Here is a 23,633-nt window from a genome sequence, read left to right as displayed (position 1 = left end):
TCCCACTAAAATGTTAAAAAGAGGAAAGGACATCCCTTTCCTTAACCTCATTACTGCCCTCTCCCCATTCAATGAAGAAATTTAAGCTCTCTCAAAGCTAAAAGAGGTTCAGTCACACAGCCCAATCTTCCTTAAATGTCTTTTTTCAAGGCATTCTATCCAATACCCCACAAGACTCATTTCAACTTTCAACCAATGGAGGGAAAAAACCCTCTCAGATTTTGGTATTAACATCAATCCCTGCTTGCCTAACCTTTAACTCACAGCTACATTTGTGCAAGTCTCCTCATGAGAAAGCTACGTTTGTGCAAGTCTCCTCATGAACTACAGCATATCACATGGCCATACAAGGAGCTGATCTATTCCTTGGTTACTTGAGGATCTATTCTACATAACAGAGAAGAATGCTCTGCAAGCACCCCAATCCTACTCCTATTTAATAGGAGCTCTGCCATCAGTTTTGAGTGGAAGCATGACTGGGGCCCAACTGCACATACATTCAAATACCATCCATCCAGAATGGATTCCCAGGGAGTAGAATGGAGAAAGGGGCAGTTAATTAGGTGCTCATTAATCTCACTTCACCTAGCTCAATTGGCAGTTTCCAATTTTAATTGTATTCTCATGTCTATTTAGAAACAAGCAGACATCATCTGAACTAGAATTCTCTTGGTGGGTCCCATGCCTTCAAAACCTGAATATTTCTAAAGTCTTCTCTTCTAGAATTTGTCAGAACATTTAACTATTTGGAGATTTGCTGAAGACTTACACTTCTGGCCAGATTCTGCCTCCATGGCAGTGTGTGGACAGCAGCTTCAGTGCTCCTGCCTTTTATCTGCCTAACAGGGTTTTTTTGACTAATTTTTGGGGGCACCAGTGAGCAGTGTTCTCCCTCCCAAGCCCCCTCCTCCCCCCAGGCCAGTTTTTACTCAGGTATTGGAACCCACCCAGAGCCTCCACTGCAGCGCCTCCCTGTTAGCTTCTCAGCACCTTTTAGGAATGACAATGAAGCCTAAAACAGCAGCGTATGAAATCCAAACAGTCCCCCAGCTGTGACCTGGGACAGTTCCCCTCAGGACTTACCCTGAGTCGAACAGGCATGGGGATCCTACCCACCAGAGCAGCTGTAATTAACTCTGCAATAATGGACTAGGTGTCTCTGGGAAGAATGAAGAGGACCGCAGTCAGCTGACTCAGGGGGTAAGGCCCACGGGATGCCTGGAAAACAGGGAAGTGAGACTTACAGGGTCACAAATCCCCTCCCCCACATCTTAAAATGGGTCCTGAGTAGCCTGGGAAAAGAAGCAGAGCTCACAAACAGCCCCCTGCGTCCCAATTTGGCCAGGACTCTAGAAGCATTCCCCCTCCCTGGGGGAATGCGACCCAGCAGGCAAGGACTCAAAAATCTTGAGAGAGGACTTCAGGCCCTTGGGAAAGCTAGATGCAAAAGGCCTCACCAAAGCTGTGATGGAGCTAGTACGCTCTCTAAGCGAACAAAAAAGCAAAAACTAAAAAGGGGAAGCAAAAGCTTAAAAGATCTAGAAGTCCTCTGATTCCTCCTCCACAGAGGATGGTGAATTGTCAGTCTCTGATTTCTATCAGGACCTGGGAAAACTCAGCCAAGGTTGTCCCCCCACCAGCCCCGGCCCCCAAAGTGTCCCCCTAATACATATGTATATGTGGTTAAGAAAGGCAATGAGATCTCATTTTCTATTAGATAGTGTGTAATTAGCTTAAATGTTTGGTTTTGTAATCCCACTCTACAGCAAATCAGACATGATATTATACAACATGTAATAAAGTGTTTACTGCCCACACACAGATAGCTACCACCTAAAATTAAAAATTAAAAGGAAAGAGGAAGCCCAGTTAGATTCCTGGGAGAAATCACTGTGCATAGAACAAGGTGAGTTGTGTTGTCCTCTGGAAAAAAGTGTTAGAGGAGGAAAAAAAACAGACTTTCTGCTATTTGGAACTGGCTGGAACAAATATGAGTGGTTACCTTGATTCTCCACCCCACCCCAAGTGTCATTTTGATTATACTTTGAATTTGTTAGCTAGCAGAATGAGGTGGAAAGACATTGTGCTGAACTGTCAATTTTGCCACGTGGTTCCTCCCTTTCTGCAGCAAGTGCTTCATAAAGATAATGAACAGCCTCTGCAACTCCTAAACTTCTTCATTTACATCAGGTAGGTAAGGTTTAGATGAGTGCAGAAGACATCAACCTTTCACAATTAAGGAATCTGAAAGTGTCCACTTGGATTAAAATATTAGCATTTTTGATGAGTGAAGAAAATCCAGTTTGCGTTCCAAGTTTAAGATTTTATCACTTTGTCTCTTATGGCAGTGATACATTTCTTTAACATAAATTCTTATTTCTGAAGAACGTCTCTGAAAGCAGATACACTGGTCCCATGATGTTAACCTCCTAGACATATGTTGATGAGTATTGCTGATTTTACCTTGATGACTAAAACCACTAACTAGTCAGATGAATTTGCAAAGAGACAACAAGATCACTGATTGTTTTCAGAGGGAGGTGAGGAGGGGCTGAGCAGAACTCTTGCCTTTGGTATTATGCTGAAAAAGCCATGAGCAATCAAAGAGCTCAGCAGTAAGGAAAGACTGACATTCTCAGCTCTGCCTATTAGCAATGGTTGTCACTATCTACTAAGAAATATAGGCATAGCTAAGGGGCTGTTGATTCCCTGCCTTCATGACACACTAGAACCATGCCTCTGACATTTTATTAAATAGAGCACAGGATCCCATCACAACTTGAACTTCACATGTTTATGTCCTCTCCTGGTGGAAGTTGAGCAAAAAATACTTCTTGGGAAGTGTAGGTGGATGAATGTTAAAATCAAAGGCATAGAGGAAAACTAAAATCCAAATCAAGTTGATGGCTGCTGCACTGAACAGGTCAAGCACTGGATTCATTAGACTATATCTGTGTAACAGGCAGGCAGATGAACAGAATTAGAGTTTAGTCCTGTGAATCTCTGCCAAGATTTAACTCCTCAGGGAAGTGCTGTTGAAACTGCAGTTTGGTTTGTTCTTTGTAAGATCTGCGGTTCGCCCATGAAGCCCAATCCAAGATCATCTGGATTGTGAGATCCTTTAGACTGGAATTTGTACTGTTCACAGTTATCAGAGGACTGGGCTTTTAAAAAAATACTTATTCTTCTGAGATTCCTTGCATCTCCTCAATCTCCCTCTTGAGTTTTTCATCCTGAGAAAGCAAAGAAAGGATACACATCACAATGGCCAGTGGATTTAATCCAGTCCCATTTACAAAATTAAAGGTTACTCACTTGGTTTCATTTTCTTATTCAACCCTATGTTTTTTTTTTTTTAAATCAACTTCTCATATCCCTCCTCCTACTGGATACATGTCTTTATAGTTGTTTTAAAAATTCTATTCAGGGTTTCCAAGCAGTAAGAGGAAGCCTTCTTTCTTATTTCTTTTTCACTTCTGAAAGCACAGAATTGTGAACCAGGAACTCTGGAGTTCTAACCTTCGCTTTCATGCAGACTCTTTGTTGAACTGGGTAAGCCACTTCACCTCTTTGCCTCTGTTCTTCCATGAGTATGATCAAGTTACCTATCTACCTTATGGGGTAAAGAGGATGAATGTGTGCAATTACATTAAAAATGAAAGCCACGATATAAATATTATCTGGACTGCCTTCCTAGACCCTCATTTTCCTGTTTGTGGCATGCTGCTCTTTTCTTTATGCCATCTCAGAAAAGGGAAGTAAATGCTCATGCGTCCTTGATTTTGTCTCTTTCCTGAAACCCCCCTGCTTTTCTTATTAAGTTTTATTCCTCCAATATACTACTTATTCTTTTGGAATATCTCCTGTTTCCAGTTAAATGTTTCATCCTAGTTCCATCAAGAGGAACTTGAGCTGAGGAAGCTTGAGCTGAGGAAGCTACCCATTTGGCTGAATATGGCCATTTCCTGTTCACATTCTGGAATTCATCAGTTTGATACCCTGGTTTCCTTTGGTTTGGCAACATTTAGCAGCTGAGTACCTTCATGCAGTAATGGATAATGCTCTGGAGGTGGCAGCACTACCAAGTCAGCATGTTGCAGATGGCTGGCTGAGACTCCCTGCCGACCTGCGGCCTGAACCCCAGCCGAATAATTCAGCTACAGCAACACAGTCTAATGACAGATTTTAAAATACTGTGTTTGTCATAACAAAGTTGCATACTTCTATGATGTTGCCTTACATGTCAGTTTTTATTCAATAATACAGAGAATGAAGGAGTAAGATCTGGCTGACTTGTCTAGATTACTTTACTTGCATTTTTGATAATTATGATGTAAACAATAACTGATTACAAGTAATTTGGTGGGTTTCTGATCAGTCCTTGACTAACAGTAATAAACTGGCAATACCCATGCCATAACTGTATTTCCCCACACAGTAGACAGGGTGAACTTATTGTCAGGCCAGTGTAAGGTATAAGGCCTACCAGTTCAGTTTCATCTGTTGTCTCAAATGCATGGCAATCAAGTGATACTTGAAGTGTGGTTATAATGAGAAAGCTATATAAAAAGGCACCATGTTATTCAGATCTGCTTTTTTGTTGTTGTATTCAGTCATATCTACTTTAATGACAAAAATATATTTTTACAGCTGCTAGCAGTGCAAAGCCAAAAGAGACTGCTATAGGAAAGTGAGATGGATTCTATTCTATTTGTGTATCATCAAAACAATTACAGCAAGATCCTGCAAATGGAATGTATCATGACCCATAATGAAGAGAAAAAAGATCTGTTTAACTTTTGAATTCCAAGTTGAATTTGCAGCAGTTTGGCCAACAGATTTTGGGCTTTTTTGTTTTTGTTTTAAACTTGTAACCTGGAAAGATTCATATGGAAAACATTAAACAGGGAGCCCCACCATGCCATTCTCATATAGTCCTTTTTTCAGAGGCTAGCCACATACAGAGAAGGGTGAGAAACAAAGTTATAAGGACCTGAATTTTTTTTTACATATATATATTTATATTCTATAATAAATATAGCATGATATATCTTCTACCACGCCATATGCTAAAATTTAAAAGATACAGATGTCTTCCCATGCCTGAGGTATTTAACATATTCTATATGTCACATAATATTAATAGTCATGGAAGCTTACCTAAATTACCAAGCTGTATTTCCATCTTTTTTTTACCAACTGTTCTTTCTGGTATTTTTGAGTTTGCTACAGCTACTAGGACAGCCATACTTGGATACAGTATCAACCACTCAATGGTTTTCATTATGTTGCTTGATCGCTTGGGGCATTCTGAAACTACATGCAATGAAAAGGCAAGTGTCTGTGCTAAGGAACAGACAACTATAAAGTGATAAGATAGAACACCTTTGAAGGTGAAGACAAAATGAGCGAGCTTAGAGACCTCTCTCCCAACTCTCCAAATCAGGGTTGAAGTATATACAGGCAGGGCAGCATAAGGAACCTTTGCTGAATCTTTCTGTGAACTTCAGTTTCCAGGGCTCTCAACCCACCAACTCTTACCAGCAGTAAATTCACAAAAACATACAACTTAAAGAGAAAGTTCACTAGTAGACTACAGTGTGTGAAGTTTGCCATACACTTAAATAAGAAGTATGGAAAGATAGGGTTTGAGGAAGTTTATGTCTAAGCCTGCTTAAACGTAGTTTGTATACTATAAAATAAGAATTATCTGCAAATTTTTAATAAGTTACTACCACCCAAATTACTGTTAGTTTAAAAGTTGATTTTAATGGGAGTCCATCAAAACATTTTGAAGGGCTTAGGCAATAAATATTCAAAACAAGATTTGCTTTTGGATCTCTCATAAAATTGCCCAGTGACAAATTTTACCAAATTACCAATTTCACAGGTAGATTGATATTGAATAAATGTTCTCTCATCTGATCCCAGAGGTCAAATACATATATAAGTCTATAAGTGGATCTAAAATTAAGTTTTAAAGGGTTTTTTGTTACATGATCATATTGGAGTGTCAGTGAGATAAAGAGCAGAAATTGCTACCTCATTTGTGATAACTGGCAGCTCTGAAGCCAGATTCATCCACTGAACAGCTGCAGAGTTATTCCCCAGGTCTCTGTAGCACTGTAAAGAAAAATGGCAATAATGAAAAGTCTCAAGAAACAGGAAAATAGATGTCAGTAAGCCACTCTGAGGGATTGGAAAAGCCAGCTTGTAATTGATGAAAAGGGCTCTTTTCACCTTTTAAAACACCTACATTCAGCAATCTCAGGACTCTGCCATCTTTCCTATAGACCCCTTCAGGCAAAGCACTATAAATGATACCATGTCACAAAATAAATAATTTATTTTTGATAGGAGGTTTTACAGTTCCCTATTCCTCCTCTAATATGGGCACCATTTCCCTGAGCTTGTTCTTATCTGGAAGTATAGCACCTATTTCTCACTGTTCTCACTATTCCTTGAGTCACCTAAATAGCCAGTGTGCAGTATGGACTCCCATACCTCCAGAGTAAGCATGGCATTTTATCAAGTACCTTTGTCTTCAACAGCCCAGAAACAAGAGTCCAAAATCTAATTCCAAGCTCTGACACCTACTGTCAAACTTGACAGACTTTCTAAACCCACTTCCCCCACCTTCAACAGCACCAAAAACAGTTATCCCATTGGCATAAGCAGGCCCAAGTTTTCTTAAAATGAATTCTAACCCCATCTTTCCAATGCTGACTGCAAGAGAAGCCATGTTCTGGACCCTCTGTATTATGTAGCAAGCTGGAATTAAATTCAGCAGCAGAGCCCTCGAGGTTCTGTAGTGCTCTAGATTAGCCTGCAATACATTCTGGAGAAGCTTCAGGTAATTTTAATAAAAAATTCAAATTTTTAATAGGTGACTAATGCAATTAGTATACAATTCCTTCTGATTTTAGTTCTCAATTAAATTCAGCTATTTTTACACTGCCCCATAATTTTCGTTTTTGTGCTACATATTTATGCCCATAACTCCTAACTGCCTTGTAGAAATTGTCATGGAGGAAAGCTGGAGGCTTTGGCAGCTGGATAGTGATATTTGAACTTTTAGTTCCCAGAGAGTCATGGGAGGCAGTTTGGGATTGTGGGAGATGCATGTTATCTAGAGAGACTGTTGCTACAAGTGATCAGCAGTGAAAGTTAGCAATGCTGAGGTTTGTTACTAGTTTCAAGAGCTGACACTCCATTGGGATTGATGGGTCAGTTCACACCTCTCAGAGCTATTGTTTCAGGCTCTTACACTTAATGGCATCTTTAAATATAGTTGACATTTTAAAATAGTTAAGGGCCATAAGTTTTTTGGTTTTTAAGCTTGGACTCGGGAACACAAACTGTCAATGGATAGATTCTGCTACATATTTATGAACTCAGGAAGTATCATGTTTGATACTTGTCCAAAAGGCTCCAATTCTCGGCATTAGGCCCAGAGTCTCAGAAAGCAACTGCACAGCAGGTTTCTTTTCCTCTTCTGCATTTTGATCCCTTAGTTAAATTCTACTTCGTTCAAAGTAATTAAATATCAAGTGAATTTAGAAATCCTGTGATAAGATATTCAACTCAAGAAGACAAAGTGGGATATGGGGAAAGAGACAAAGCACATTGGGACCCCACATTCTCTGGCAGGTTGTGTCTTCAGAATATTTCCTCTTCTAAAACTCAAGCACTTCTATCAGAAACACTGTGTGTGTTTTATTAGGATAACAGTGAATCTAGTCATTATGGGGAGGTATGACAAAGTAGGAATTTTCTGTACTATTTTTATGAATCCTATGTGTGCCACAATTTCTTCCTATACTTTGCACTGCTATGGGAGGGGGAGTGGGGAGGGGGAAAGGACTACATTTGTTCTCAGGGCAGATTATGAGACATGGGGGGGTCATCCTGTGTGTGGTTTGAGCAGACTGCATGGGTCATTAAAAGGACTGGCCCAGGCCTACCCATATAAGTGGGCAATCCAAAAGAACCATGGAAAACCCCAATTACCAGAACACTGACACCTAACAACCAACAATCCAGAGGGAGGAGGTTTTCTCTGCCCCTCAGCATGGAAGCTGAGCAGGACCCCAGCTTGGAAGTAAAGGACAGAGATGTGTCAGGTGGGGGAAAAGAGAGCTGGTTTCTGGGAGAGGCTGAGTGACTAAGGAAGTCAGAGACAGAGCCTGAAAATGGAGTTCAATGGAACTTGGCTGGTGAATTGCTCTGGCTTGACTAGAATGGACTATGCTTTAAATCTCTCTCTGTGCTAGCCTAAGGACATCCAATGTTGTGTTCCAGCTGACTAATAAATCCTAATCTGTTTGGAAAATGCTGCTTGGGTGTCACTGCAAATACTTGCTGAGGTTCATTCATCCCTGAAGACTGTACAAGCCTCTACCAGGCGTCTATCTTGGGCCTGGTCTACACTACAGAGTTAGGCTGAGGTAAGGCAGTTTACATCAACCTATGTCAGCATCTACACTACAGCCTTGCTCCAGCAGATATAAGTGCCCTACTACATCCATATAACCTCCACGAAAGGCATACGGCTTATGTCAGTGTAGTTAGGGCCATACAGTGCCTCCACAGCCATGAAATTGACAAGAAATGCTGGTAGGTTCCCTGCTGTAACACTCCCCTCCCCCCGCCTCTCAGCAGTGCTGTCACCCCGGGGTAGGTGGGGAGCTCTCAGCTCCCTGCAGAGCTAACTAGCTGGTGCCCAGGTTGGGCTCCCAGCACTTCTCTCCCTCCCCACAGGCAGCTGCCAGGCTCCCCGCTCCCTGCCCGAAGCCTGGGTGGCAGCTAGGCAGCTCCACGGGGACCCAAGAACCTGAGATCTCAGCCCCTACATTTCCCCTCTTGAGTCGCTGGAAGTGCTTCTGGTGAGGATGTGCACCACCGACAGAAGGGGGGTAGTGTCAACACAAAAAAATGCAGAAATTACTACGGTGGCTGTAAGTTGACCTATTTTGTAGTGTAGACATGTTCTCGCAGTTGGATTCACTGAACAGAGCTCACAGTGTGAAGCAGAAGTTCTGGAAGCCAGAGGCTCAATCTAGGAAGTAGTGAGGCTGCAGGGCCTATCCTGAAAGAAAAGTGGGACTCCTTGAGGTCGGGCACACTGGAGGGTTTCCTCCAAGAGACTATTTAAAAGCTGGGGCATAGTGCAGATCCTGTGGATCTGTGACAGGAGGTTACAATTTAACCACATTAAAGCCCTACATGAGAAATTTTCCTGTAACTCTTAAAATGTTAGCTGAATAATTAAGGTAAACCATAAGATTTTCCAATTATGGGACTGCAAAAGTTGCTGCCCCCTTCTATTAAACATGGAAGTAGTAGTGTGGTGGTGGTTTTTATTCTTAAAAGGGGCATACAGGAAAGATGTGGATTTTGAATATGCACAGATACAGGTTGGGCGTGGCAGCAAATGGGAAAAAATACCTACACGAACTTTCACTGTCGTAAATACTAAAAGGATTTGGAAACGAGAAGGTGATGCTCATTTGTGGGTGGAAAATTTAATCTAATGGGATACATAATTTCCATTCCTACACAGGCACATACAGCTAGACATGGTATGTCAAAGGCAGAACTGTGGTAGGTGCAAGGGCCTCTAAGCACCTATTAGCTCCCTTCCTGGTTTGAGATCAACTTTCAAGGTTTCATAAAATAGACTTTTCTTGTCAAATAGACTCTTCACCTAGTTTCAAATGCTAATAAATTCCAAGCTGGGAAACCAACCTTAAACTAGCACGCTACCCAGATAAAAATTACAATCTTTGGGAACTGGGAATACAGTGATTTCACAGAAAATGACTACAGCTACACTTTGCTACGCCCACTCTGGCTGCTGTTACTAAAGCTGTTTGGGCTTTAAATATTTCCCAGACTCCAACAGGAGGCCAAAGGAACTAAGCATCAGTTTTAGCATTTAAAAGATTCAAAAAATTATTTCCCTCAACACGAACAACAATAAAATCAGCAGATCTTCTGCTTCAGGCCAACACATTCATGGTCTGTTTAATCATTGCCATCCATGCTGGAAAAAGAAGGTCAAACTGGGTATTTCACTCTTTCCGGACTCTCTTCTTGCACACAGCTTAAATGTGAGGATCAGTAAACAGATGATTTGGCTCAGAAGTTAATGTTAATTTTTAACCAAAAAAAAAAAAAAAAAATCTGCGTAAAGTAACCTGGATGCCCCTTGGAAGATCTATAAAGACAAAATAACCAACAAAGAAAGAGCAGCTTAGAGTTCCATATCCTCCTGCCCCAGATGAATTGTTATCTCCCTGCCCATTTGTAAAAAAACACACAATATTAACTTATAAGTGACTATATTTATATACAACACTTTGCATTTCTACAGCATCTATAATCCACAGACCTCCAAATGCTTTACATACACGCCATACTGTACAAGCATATGGACTGAAGAGAACAAGATTAACTGTTCCAGTGTAAGAAATGACTGGTTACCTTAGCAATGTACACCCTTCCTGCTTTGGAAAATCCTGAGCTCAGCTTTTCTGCCTACAGAGTAGGGGAGAGAAGGATTCAGTAGGATTTCAGAAGGACCCAGTTTGAACAGTTTTTTATTGCAACTCAAACAAATGTTGTCTTTAACACATGGGGCTGACTTACATACAGTTTGTGCACCAATTTAACTTTTATCTGTTTAGAAACAGATGGAGTTAAATTGGTGCAATCCGCCCAAGAGTACTTTATATCAATTTAGATTAATTAGGAATAGATCACCCCTCGGATTTCCACGAAGTGCCTGAGATTTAATGAGCAATGTTTATGTCCTACTCTAATATTACACACTAAAAAAAAACATTAAAAAAACCAATAAGGTTGCAAAGTCATGAGCTCAAAAGTTAGGAAACAGCAGAATTAAGATTGCCTGTGGAGGCCTATTTCGTCCCCCTTGTGCTTAAGCATTACAAGATAATACACAATTTTTTGACTCATCAGATGTGTCTCCTCCTCCCTCATGGGTCCCAATCTCCCCCACCCCAACTTCTAAACTTACTTCTTCCCACTGCCCCACCAGCCTCCAGTTCCAGTCTCCATCCCCCAGGCTCATGGGCCCAAACTATTTACCACCCACTCCACCAGCTCAAGCCCCTGTCCCTTCTTCGTTCAAATGAGGCAGCTTCCTCCTCCATGCCGCTTAAGCTGGGGAGTGAGGAGGGGACAATGAAGGACAATGAACACACAAAAAAGGCAGTCTGCCTTGCTCTGTTCTGGTGGCTGGACCCAGAACTGACCCAGCCTGCAGCAGCCCAGATCTGCAATTGAGGAAAAGTCCTGCTCAACCCCAAGCTGGAACAACCTCAGAGTGGTGGATGGAATCTTAAATTTTTAGCTATGAAACTCCAGTAAGTCTGAGCCTGTGCAAACTGATTTTTTTTAAAAGGTTTAGAACATACATTGGGACAGATTTTTAAAGGGATGGCAAAAGGCATCGCTGACATCAAGGCTACCACTTGCCAAATTTCAAAATATGCTCCAAAACATGGGGGTGAGAGCTTGTCAAACACAAAAATCATCAGGTTTTTTTTAAATGGAAAATACACTTTTCCCTAGCCTTGTTCTCAGAAATTAATGGACCATATTTGGATGACATTTTCAAAAAAAATTCATCCCAAGGCAGATACCCAGCATGAAAAATTTCAGCCTGAAAAGTTACAGTCCAGCAGAGTTATAAGCAACTGAAAAACAGGATCTTACAATAGGAAGTGTTGGGCAATCTTAATAGGCAGTGCTGCCAGCCCCACCTATAAATTGTAGAGTAATAGTTTCATACAGTATTCAAAAGCACTATATACCAGTACAGTCCAAATCAGGATAGTATGTTTAACTGATCCATATCATACAGTCTCCAGAAATATTTAAGTATTAGAGCTATAAATTTAACAGTTTCCTTGCTCCCAGATTTTAGTACCTTTAAAAGGTTCTGCAATGCATCATGGACAGTGGCTGTAGGGGGTGCTTCATACAAGGCAGAAGCAGTCTTTCTTTCAAGCCATCCCAGATGAGCGATCTGCACAGAAACAATAACATTAAACTACCAGCAAGGAAGTCAGTAGCCTGCATGCATCCCTAGGAATTCCCACAGTATATGCAAAGCATACAGGGACACCTTCATATCCACAGTATCTGCAGCAACCTCGAAGTCACGTAAAAAAACATTTTGTTAACATCAGCTGACTCTGCCCAGGTACACAAATCAATCCATCTGCAGAACTTGCATTCCTTCTCCCCACTGCCTCAACCACCATTTGGACGATTAACAGTGACACAAATATGGTTCAGAATAAAATTGGTCTCCGCAACTGGATGGCTCTGTCTAGGAAGCTCTCTGGACTGTTTAAAATCTGACCATCACCTTATTATAACCACATCTGTTTCTGGTGACTCGCCTGCACACCAGAGCAGACCCATGTTCTCCCCCTCCAAAAAGAAAAAAATTGGGGGATTAAGTCTTGTACCAGAGTATGCCTTTACCATATATACACAGACCTCGAGAGACAAGCTTTCCACCAACACCATAAGAACATAAGAACGGCCACACTGGGTCAGACAAACGTCCATCAAGCCCAGTATCCTGTCCTCTGACAGTGGCCAATGGCAGGTGCCCCAAAGGCAATGAACAGACAGGTTATCAACTGATCCATGCCCTGTCACCCAATCCCCTCTTCTGGCAAACAGAGGCTAGGGACACCATTCCTGCCCATCCTGGCTAATAGCCATTGATGGCCCTATCTTCCAGGAAGCTATCTAGCTCCCTTTTGAACCCCATTATAATATTGGCCTTCACAACACCCTCTGTCAAGGAGTTCTAGAGGTTGACAGTGCATTGCGTGAAAAAAATACTTTGTGTTTGTTTTAAACCTGCTACCTATTAATTTCATTTGGTGGCCCCTTGTTCTTGTATTATGAGAAGGAGTAAATAACACTTCCTTATTTACTTTCTCTATACCACTCATGATTTTATAGACCTCTATCATATTCCTCCTTAGTTGCCTCTTTTCCGAGCTGAAAAGTCCCAGTCTTATTAATCTCTCCTCATATGGAAGCCGTTTTATACCCCTAATCATTTTTGTTGCCCTTTTCTGAACCTTTTCCAATTCCAATATATCTTTTTTGAGATGGGCCGATCACATCTGAACGCAGTATTCAAGGCGTGGGCATACCATGGATTTATATAGAGGCAATATGATATTTTCTGTCTTGTTATCTATCCCTTTCTTGATGATTCCCAACATTCTGTTCGCTTTTTTGACTGCCACTGCACACTGAGTGGATGATTTCAGAGAACTATCCACAAGGACTCCAAGATCTCTTTCTTGAGTGGTAACAGCTAATTTAGACCCCATCATTGTATATGTATAGTTAGGATTATGTTTTCCAACGTGCATTACTTTGCATTTATCAACATTAAATTTCATCTGCCATTTTGTTACCCAGTCACCCAGTTTTGTGAGATCCTTTTGTAGCTCTTCGCAGTCTGCCTGGGACTTAACTATCTTGAGTAGTTTTGTATCATCTGCAAATTTTACCACGTCACTGTTTACCCCTTTTTTCCAGATGGTGTATGAATATGTTAAATAGGACTGGGCCCAGAACAGATCCCTGGGGAACACCACTATTTACCTCTCTCCATTCTGAAAACCGACCATTTATTCCTACCCTTCATTTCCTATCTTTTAACCAGTTACCAGTCCATAAGAAGACCTTCCCTCTTATCCCTCTTATCTTAAGCTTACTTTGCTTAAGAGCCTTCAGTGAGGCTTTCTGAAAATCTCAATACACTATATTCACTGAATCTCCTTTGTCCGCATGCTTATTGACCCCCCTCAAAGAATTCCAGTAGACTGGTGAGGCATGATTTCCCCTTAACAAAAACTATTGACTATTTCCCAACAAATTATGTTCATTTATGTGTCAGACAATTTTGTTCTTTATGATAGTTTCAACCAATTTGCCCGGTACTAAAATGAGGCTTACTGGCCTGTTGTTGCCAGGGTCACCTCTGGAGCCCTTTTTAAAAATTGGCATTACATAGCTATCCTCCAGTCATTTGGTACAGAAGCTGATTTAAATGATAGGTTACAGATGACAGTTAGTAGTCCTGCAATTTCACATTTGAGTTCCTTCAGAACTCTTGGGTGAATACCATCAGGTCCTGGAGACTTATTACTGTTTACTTTATGAATTTGTTCCAAAATCTCCTCTAATGACACCTCAATTTGGGACAGTGCCTCAGATCTGTCACACAAAAAGAATGGCTCAGGTGGGGAACCTCCCTAAGATCCTCAACAGTGAAGACCAATGCAAAGAATTCAGTTAGTTTCTCCGCAATAGCCTTATCGTCTGAGTGCTCCTTTAGCATCTCGATCGTCCAGTGGCCCCACTGGTTGTTTAGCAGGCTTTCTGCTTCTGATGTATTTTAAAAAAATTTTGCTATTACTTTTGGAGTCTTTGGCTAGCAGTTTTTCATATATTTTTATACTTCATTTGCCAGAGTTTATGCTCTTTTCTATTTTCCTCATTAGGATTTATCTTCCACTTTTTAAAAGGATGCCTTTTTGCCTCTCACTGCTTCTTTTACTTTGTTGTTTAACCAAGGTGGCTCTTTTTTGGTTCTCTTATTCTGTTTTTTTAATTTGGGGTATACATTTAAGTCAAGCCTCTATTATGGTGTCTTTAAAAAGTTTCCAAGCAGTTTGCAGGAATTTTACTTTTGGTCCTGTACCTTTTAATTTCCCACTAACCTCCTCATTTTTGTGTAGTTCTTCTTTCTGAAATTAAATGCTACAGTGTTGGGCTGCTGTGGAGTTTTCCCCACAACAGGGATGTTAAATTTAATTATATTATGGTAACTATTACTAAGCGGACCAGCTATATTCACCTCTTGGACCTGATCCTGTGCTCCACTTAGGACTAAATCAAGAATTGCCCTCTCCTCTTGTGGGTTCCAGGACCAGCTGCTCCAAGAAACAGTCATTTAAGGTGTCAAGGAACTTTATCGCAGCATCCCTTCCTGAGGTGATATGTACCCATGGGGATAGTTGAAAAGCAGGCAGCAGTATAGTTATAGTACTTACCCCCTGAAATCTCATTGTCCTGCTCCCAACTCTCTTATCCACCTGAAATAAGCCTCCAGCAGCCATAAAATGCTCTACTATAATTCCATAGAACAAGGAATTGCTATTTCAGAGAACATCTCAGAACATCTTCCTCACTGTAGGACTCTCACAATATGCAGAAATCAAGACTATTAAGGGAATGCTGTGGAGAGGAGAAATGTTTTTGCAACTCCAGCAAAAGAGGTAATTATCTTGGTGCCAGTCAAAGGATCAAAATCTTTGTAACCAGAGCTTCTGTCCTAAACATCACAGGCAGTGAGACAGACTAGAGCTAAATGACACAGGACCTGGGTTTGACAGGAAGGAGGACAATGAGACAGGATGCTCAGATAAGTAGACAGAAAGGGGCCTCCTTTGAAATACTGACAGCACAGACAGCAGACAGAAGATATTGGGATCAAGCCTTCAGACGGGGGGACAGAACAAGGAGTGGTAATATGGCTGAGTGTGAATGTCAGTACAGGCAGAGTAAGGGACTTTGAGCCGAGTTTCCTTCTGGATATCAAAAATCGAACTAGGTTAGTCACACTTCAGCAGCCCATCTGCAGTAAGTACGCCAATTATCTCAGCTAGAATTGTCAATGTGATTTCACTTTCAACAATAGCAAATTACTTCCAACTCATAAATAAAGGAATGGATGGTCATAGCAAACTCTTATTTATTTTTATAGATACTAAAACTGAATGACAATGTTTGACTCCAAGCTTTGCCCTCTTGAGAATTATAAAGCAACCAACACGCTTCTAATACCTGCAACGCTATCTAGCAGAGGCAACACATGCAGAGATGTACTGTAGGCAGGAGACTTGGCCAGCCCTGAAATATCCTTGATCACGTCTATGTGTGCTTAAGAGATTGGAGGTGGTTTGTTTTTACTGGAGTAAAGCATGGGAAAAAGAAAGAGCATGAGCTAGTCTGCACCCAGTGCTTTTCTTGAACTATTTTCTCTTCCACTTCCCAGGCCCCCTGCAATGATCAAAGGGCTGATTCGGGGTAGGAAACTATCCAGAATTTGGATTTTTTTCAAGGTGAAAGCACTACTTTTAGCAAGTGATTGCATTTATCTGCCAGAGATAGAGAGGAAAAAGAGGGGAGCAGAATTATGTAACCATTATTACCAAAGCTTAGAGGCAAGAAAGTCAATAGTTTTCACTCAACATTCATGGTAAGAAAGAAGAGGTACAGCAAGTACTTCAAAAGCTCTTAACTGATGCAAAGGGCAAGTACTCTAACAGTAGGAACAACTGGACTTGCCAAACTGAGCCACCATTCCCTAAGCTCTATTTTAAAAAGAAATCTAGCCAATTGTATTCTAATATCATGGATCCTACTCTCCCACTTTTGATCACTAGTCCTGGACCAGTGCATGGAAAAGGTCTACTGCTCCTGGAGGAATTCTGCACCACTGTTTGTGTGCAGAATTCATATTCATGCAGATTTCTTTGATTCCCTGCAGAAAAATGACTTTGATGGGGAAGCAAAGGAAAGCTGGAAGAACGATCATGCGCCGCTCCCCAGCAGCAAGGGCTTGTCATTTTGGAAGGCCGGAGCAGCTAGTGGAGAGGTAAATCACTACAGCAGTGGTGGCGGGTGGGGAGGGGGGGGAGGAGGGAGGAGACGTACACTCTGGCTAGTGCCAGGTCAGACCCCCCCCTCATTGAGCCTCAGCAACAAGAAACCCACTGCACCCAAACCCCCACCTCACCAAATCTCACCCCTGCATCTGGAGCTCCCACGCACCGAGACCCCACTGAGCTGCACCCCCCCAAACCCAGACCTCCCTAGCCTTACTCCAGCTGGTGGCTCCTACCCTGCGCCGGGCTCAGCTGCTAGTCCTGGCTTAGCTGGGGGAGGATGAGCAGCACACTTTCCCTGCATATGTCCGGCTGGGGCTGGGTCAGGCCCACTCCCAGAAACCTCCCCGAATCTGCATCCCTCAGACCCCACTTCCTACCCACATTGCTCCTCAGAAGCAGGGGGAAAGGTCACTATGTAGGGAGCTGCTCTCCCATCTCCCAACCCTCCCTGCATGCGGACTCCCACCCCTGCAGACTACCCCCTGCCAAGCCCTATCCCCCAGCATCCAGACCCACCCCTCCGCCAAGCCCCAACCCCCTGCACCCAGACCACCCCCCGCTGAGCCCCTCTGCGCTCAAACCCCCACAAGCCCAACCCCCATGAACCTGGACCACCCCACAGCCCCCCCCACCTGGATCCCCACCCCACTGAGCCCCAACCAGCTGCACTTGGACCCCCATCTCACCAAACCCCACTCCCCCAGCACCACCACCCCCACTGAGCCCCAACCACCTTCGCCTGGACCCCCCTGCAGAGTCCCATTGTCGCTGCACCTGGAACCACCCCCAACCAGCCCGCGTACATCCAGATCCCCCCATACTCCCTCACTGAGTCACCTGATTGCCCCATATAGAACCCTCTCACCCCACACTAAGCCATTCCACACCTGGTGTGCCTGGCGCAGGGTTGCTAATCCTGGTGAATTGCTTCACCTGCTACTCCTGAGGGGAATTCTGCACCAAAAAAATAAAAATTCTGTGCACAATATTATAAAATTCTGCAAATTTTGTCAATAAATAAATGTGGAGGCTTCAGCATGGCAGTGGGGAGCACAGGAGGTGGGAGATCATCCTGCAGCCCTCCTCCTCCACTCTGGGACATGGACCTTTGGAGCAGGCCCGGCCCTTGCGCTGCATCAGGGTTGGATGCAACCTCACTGCAATCTGTGTCTGGGGGGATGCAGGGTGATCTCCCACCTCCATGCAGCCAGTGGTCTGTGTTCCCTATTGCCATGCTGGAGCATCCATGTTTATTAATTGACAAATAAAATTTGCAAATTTTTAAATTATTGTGCACAGAATTTTTTTTTTTTTTGGGAGGTGGGGGTGCATAGAATTCCCTCAGGAATATCTACTGGTCTTGAAAGCATTTGCACTCAACATTCCCTCCCTCACGAGCTGCTTGAAAGTTGAAACTGCTTGAAAGCCCATGCTCTGAAAAAATGTTTAAAAGCTTGGATTCCAAGTGGTAAGATAGTAGAAGGCATTGATTTATAGCTCTAGCAGTTAGAGAGAAAGATTGCATAAATCACAAGTATTCAAGTGGAAGAATAACTTACACGGGAATCTGAATAACAGATTCTAAGGTTAGGTATGTTGTACCCCGGCAGGCCTTAAACATTATGCATTATCTCATTTGCAAGCTGGGATGCCAATCATATGAGAACATTCATTTATAGTCCTAATGGCATGAGAGATTTCTGAACTTCAAGTATATCACATCTGAGTCACAGTTTTTTAGCACTGTTCCAGGACTGAATATAGGAAGCCCTGGACCTCCCATAAGGATAATTTTCAATCTATATATACAAACAGGGAGCTTCAGAAACTAGGCCATTTCTATGAGGGTGTATTAGGGTTTTCTTATGCAATATGCAAATTCAACAACTGAATAGAATTCCCCTAAGACTTATGGCTGTTGGATTGAATTCCCCATCATTTTCATACAGATGAAAGATCATCTTCCAGAGAAGAAAAAAGTAATAAGATTTAGAACATCCAGGATATTGTACCATGGAAATCAGGAATACAGGCTGAAGAAAGCTATTTACCTGGTAACACCACCTGCCCAGAAGATAGTAAGACTTGGGGTCATCTGGTTTCAGGGCAATTGCTTTATCAACATGTTCCTAAAGAAAACCAGAGCCAAGACACAGAATTAACTTATAATAAAATTATTGTAGTCCATAAACAGATGGAGGGGGGGAAATCAGTGACATAAGTGCCACTGCCAAATAAAAGTCATGGTTGGAAAAGTTCTATTTTAAGCAAATGTAGTAAAATCAAAAAATGCTGTTTTTGCAGCCTTCAAAACTGAAGTTATGTATTCATCTACCAGCCTGGGCATCAACAGTGCAGGCCTCCCTCTCATTAAAGCCCTGGCTGGGATGATTTAGTTGGGGATTGGTCCTTCTCTGAGCAGGGGGTTGGACTAGATGACCTCCTGAGGTCCCTCCCAACCCTGATATTCTGATTCTATGATTATTCTGTCAACATCCCTTAGCCTGGAAGCAGAGGGGCCGCTACTAAGGGTGAAATATTTCTTTTTCCATGCCCATTCAATCCTTAACTTCTTCACAAAGTAGTGGTGGTGTGGAGATTTTGCAGAGTAAAAACTGGACTGAAACAACTCACTCATTTCACACAGGTCAACTCTGAGACTGGACTGTTGTAGTTTTCTTCCACAATTCAGGCCACCTACTTTTGAATCCCTCCATTAGATTCTTATAATTTAGCACATAAAATTCCAAACCAATCTTCCTTGCTTTCTACCTTACAAGCAAGCTCTCAGTAACTCGCATATATGAAGCAGCTGCTCTTTACTCACCTTAAAAACAAACCCAGCTTGAATACGCTTCTGAATACTTTCATGTTCCGAGAACTGGCCACAAAGAATAGCATACCTACATAGAAAACAAGCCCACAATAAAAAGTCACATATTGTCACAATTCCCAATAATGGTTTACACTTCCTTCCAAAGATCTTAAAGGGCTTTACGAACATCAATTAAGCCTCACAACTTTTCTGTTAAAAAAGAGAAACATCATACATGTTTTCCAGATTGAGAAATAAAAGCACGAGAGAAGCAGTGACTTGTCCAAGGTGTGCAAACAACTCAACAGCAGAACAGTGACTAGATCTCAGGAGTCCTGACTTGAGTCCCCGTCTCAATCACCAGACAACAACATTTCCTCTATGTAAGAAAGAATAGCATACTTATTTTACAACATGCTCCCTCTTCCCTTGTCAGTGTCAAAATACTAACACTAGGGTAACTGAAGAGTAAATAGCAACACTAACACATTATTAGATGGATGACTATCCATGCACAAGCGAAGACATGGAGCTTCCTGGAGGAGGTATGGAATCCTACTTTGAGTAAAAAGATATTCTTAAAATCTGCCCACCTCCCTTAGCCCAAGAGCACCTCCACACCAGGAAAACAAAGATAGCAAGCATTTTCAATTATCCAAGCTCAGACTAGTGTAGTTAATAGCTGACATGAAGCCATTTAGTTTATGCCCCAAAACTGTCCCGTAAAGACTTTAGTAATTTTTAACTCCTCTTAAAAATAAACTAACAAAAAAGATGGAAACAAGATTACAACTTCAATGGCAGCCATTTTTCAATAGCTAAAGTTCTATTCGGTCAGCTATGCTGATAGATAGTTTGCCCTCTCACCTTACTGTCCGAGTTCCTTGAACTAGCCTTGGTGCTCTTAACCCTGGTAGTTTGTAATACTGTGTCACAAAAATCTCTTGAATCTCTGTTTAAAGTCATGACGACTTTAGGTCACAAAGCTTTGCTTCCCCTATTGCTCCTACCACTTCCAAATGCTTGAACTAACTTTTCAAGGTGCAAACTATGATGTAAAGTTCTGTCTTCTCTTCTGCTTCTTCCTTTTTCAAATTCCCTCCAGCCACTCACATCTGACTGATAGCACTTCTACATCTACTGCTAGAAACAGCACTTCCCAACTCGGTGAGCATGCCAGACTCCTTCAGTATCAGTACGGGGATTAGTCAAGAGAAGGACTGCATATTCAGAACACAGGATTGTGCCTAAGATGATACTCTATCAGTTTTACAGAACCTGAAGTGTAATGCATGACCCACTTTTGTACTTTGAACATCATAATGATAAATGTATAAGTTAGAATTAAGATGTTTCCATACTCTGGTCCAATAATGAAGTTCCAATTTCCATTGCTAATTTCAGACATTAGTAGAGTGATGCCTTATTGGATGGAGTCCTGGTCCAAACTGGAAAAGCAGTAGCAGCACTCCACCACGCTCCACCCAATGGAGATGCCACTCACAGATGTTCAAAATATGACTGTGTATATTCTGCTGGGTTCCTTGGGTTTGGCTCCCATTCAGTGACATATGGATACACCCATGAACAGGGCTGGATTACAATTTAGGAACAAGAGGGACATGCCTAGGGCACCAGAATCTGAGCTATTTTTTCCTTAAAAAACAAACAAAATAAAAATTCTAGCTCTAGTGGTTGTGAAGAAAAGCTCTGAAACAGATTAAATGTCTGCCTGAGCCTGCAGATAGCTTCCAGCAGAGGGAGGAACACCAGCTACTAGAGCCAGTGGAAGCTATTTGGCCCTACAACCACCACCAGGACAGACCATACTCCGCAAAGGTTTTGGAGGTCAGGGAACTGGATGCCCCTAGAGCCCAAGCCTAGGCCTGTGGAGCTACCAGGCAGCTGATATCTCCAGGCTGCTACCGAGTGGCAGCTGTAATCAACTTGCGCTCCACTTCCCATGACCCGCTGTGAACACAGACCACAGAAAGCTCCACCTCAAGGGTTTGACATACAGCAGCCTCGTAGCTCCTGATTGGCTCCCTGCCCTATATAAACCCACGGGCATTCGAGGAAGTGTTCAGGCAACAGTGTGGATGTTCTGTAGCTGCCATGACTGTTCCTGCTCCTTGCTCTTGAACTTCTGGCTTGATCTCAGCTTGATTTGGACTTTGCCTCCTGATTCTGACTCTTGGTACTGACCCTGGCCTGGACTGGACTACAAACTCCTCTGCTGCTCCCAACCTCTGTTTTTCCTCTGCACTGACCCTTGGTCCTGACTGCCCTTGCTGGGATCTTGACGCACTGGGTTTGATTGATCCCCTCTGGCTTTTCGACTTAATGGGTCATAATGAGGAACAAAAAAAAAAAATTGTGGAACTCCCCCAAGTGCCACCCACTCATGGCACCAAAACAGACTGTGCAGCTCTTCATAGTATGACAGTCCCTCTCCTTCTCACATGTTTTGAGGAACACAGTGAAATAGTTAATGTTTGACATTTAAATCATCATTGGGCATCTGAGTGATCATTCTGCTGAGATGAGTGGGGGAACTCATCCTTCTCAGAGATTGTATCAGGTTCTCTGCAAACTTGGGCAGGCATTGCTGCACTGACTACACCCAGGTCAGATTTTAAAGGTTTTATTAGCAACCAAAGCAGCTAAGAATTACTGCATTTTTTAAAAAAATGAAAGTTGACATTTTGAACAAGATGACAGCCTCAAAACACCCACCTACCCCAGACCTGGTCACTAACCCAGTCCAATTAGAGCCCTATGTGAACTCTGCTAGACAGCTACACAGATTTCAACTGGTGCTGTATCCAGCTGCTAGTGTTATTACCTATACCAAGTGTTTTCAATACACTTCAGGGGAGTGGACTAGATGACCTCTCGAGGTCCCTTCCAGTCCTACAATTCTATGATTCACCTGACCTAAGAAACCTGTAAACTGTGTTGCTATAATAGTGCTTGTCAATAAAATTAACAGAGAATAACTATGTATTAAGAATTCACTAAACTGGCTCTTGATTATGATCCCAGTATTACAGACAACAGGCCAAACCTAGCTTGCACATCTTAGCTCTATACTGCAATCTCCTGGTCCAAGTTGTGCCTTGAGTTCCAGGGGTGTCAGCCTGTTGGTGATTCTTACCTATCTGTAAGACTATTTCAGAACTATCTCATTGTGCCTTTTAGATCTGGAATTCCCCTCCTCAGTCAGTTTGCAATGCCAATATGGTTTCTTCTTTCATTTGTTTAATTTAGCTTATTCTTCAATATATGAGCTGTTCACTTTGAGAGGCCCGATAGAATTATAAGAGGATTGACTAAGTGTGATAAGACTTTTAAAAAAAAAAAAAAGGAGTTAGAAGAGGGGATTTTCATCTCCTATAAACATTAGGTAATATCTGAAATACAGCATGAATTAGAAAGTCCCATTTCAGACAGCTGTCTAAGCAGTTCCTGAAACTTTGGAGTATGCCACTTGCAGCACTAATTATTAACCAGAACTGTTCATTAAGCTGTTGACCTGGGTCAAACCACAAGCTCCCACAGGGGTCTCAGCACGATAATGGGTTCTCCATTTGCTGAGAAATGAACTCCACGGATCAGGAGTGGCTGATATCATAGGCAGGACACACACGTACATCTGCCCTCCCTACTCAAGTTCCAGAGTTCAGGTCACATGGCTGCCTTAAGACCTCATTTCCAACACTGCACTTCGGCTGACTCCAATTTAAGCAGGACTTTTGCCCTCGTGGGCTGACAAAATGTAATATACACAGTTCTCCACAGCCCAGCACCTGCAAAGTAGCATTTAGGGGGTCATGCCAACCAAACAACCCCCTTATCTTCCTCAACTGATAGGCCTTTGAAATAGCCACACTGTGTTGGTGGTTCCTTTTGACACAGTACAGACAGTAAATGTAAAAAACGAAATGGGGGAGGGGAGATGTGGGGTGGGAAAACTGTTTCTAACCAAAATGATATAGTGGAACTGAGCAGGTCATTTTATTTTGCCAAGTGAGGCTTGAAGTCTGAAACTCAGACAGGTGACCATTACAACAATG

The 23,633-nt window shown here is 42.3% G+C and overlaps 1 protein-coding gene across 4 annotated transcripts in view; it reads right to left on the bottom strand.

Moving 5' to 3' along the window:
- Window positions 1-1,665: 1,665 nt before the first annotated feature.
- RMDN3 (regulator of microtubule dynamics 3) overlaps window positions 1,666-23,633 on the bottom strand; it is a 61,303-nt gene continuing 39,335 nt past the window's right edge. For 3 of the 4 annotated variants that reach the window (XM_084630946.1, XM_084630947.1, XM_084630949.1), the window contains exons 8-13: window positions 19,570-19,645; window positions 18,794-18,871; window positions 11,957-12,055; window positions 10,486-10,539; window positions 6,043-6,123; window positions 1,666-3,233 (exon numbers count right to left, since the gene is read on the bottom strand). In XM_084630946.1, the coding sequence (XP_084487072.1) occupies window positions 3,180-3,233; window positions 6,043-6,123; window positions 10,486-10,539; window positions 11,957-12,055; window positions 18,794-18,871; window positions 19,570-19,645 (442 nt within the window). In that variant the 3' untranslated portion in view covers window positions 1,666-3,179. The remainder of the gene's footprint in view (window positions 3,234-6,042; window positions 6,124-10,485; window positions 10,540-11,956; window positions 12,056-18,793; window positions 18,872-19,569; window positions 19,646-23,633) is intronic. The other variant, XM_084630948.1, reaches the window with a different exon arrangement.

The sequence above is a fragment of the Lepidochelys olivacea genome (genome assembly GCF_965140295.1).
Source record: "Lepidochelys olivacea isolate rLepOli2 genome assembly, chromosome: 6".
Taxonomy (NCBI): Eukaryota; Metazoa; Chordata; order Testudines; family Cheloniidae; genus Lepidochelys; species Lepidochelys olivacea.
Note: the sequence above shows the minus strand (reverse complement) of the source record. Positions and strands in the feature narration are given on the sequence as shown.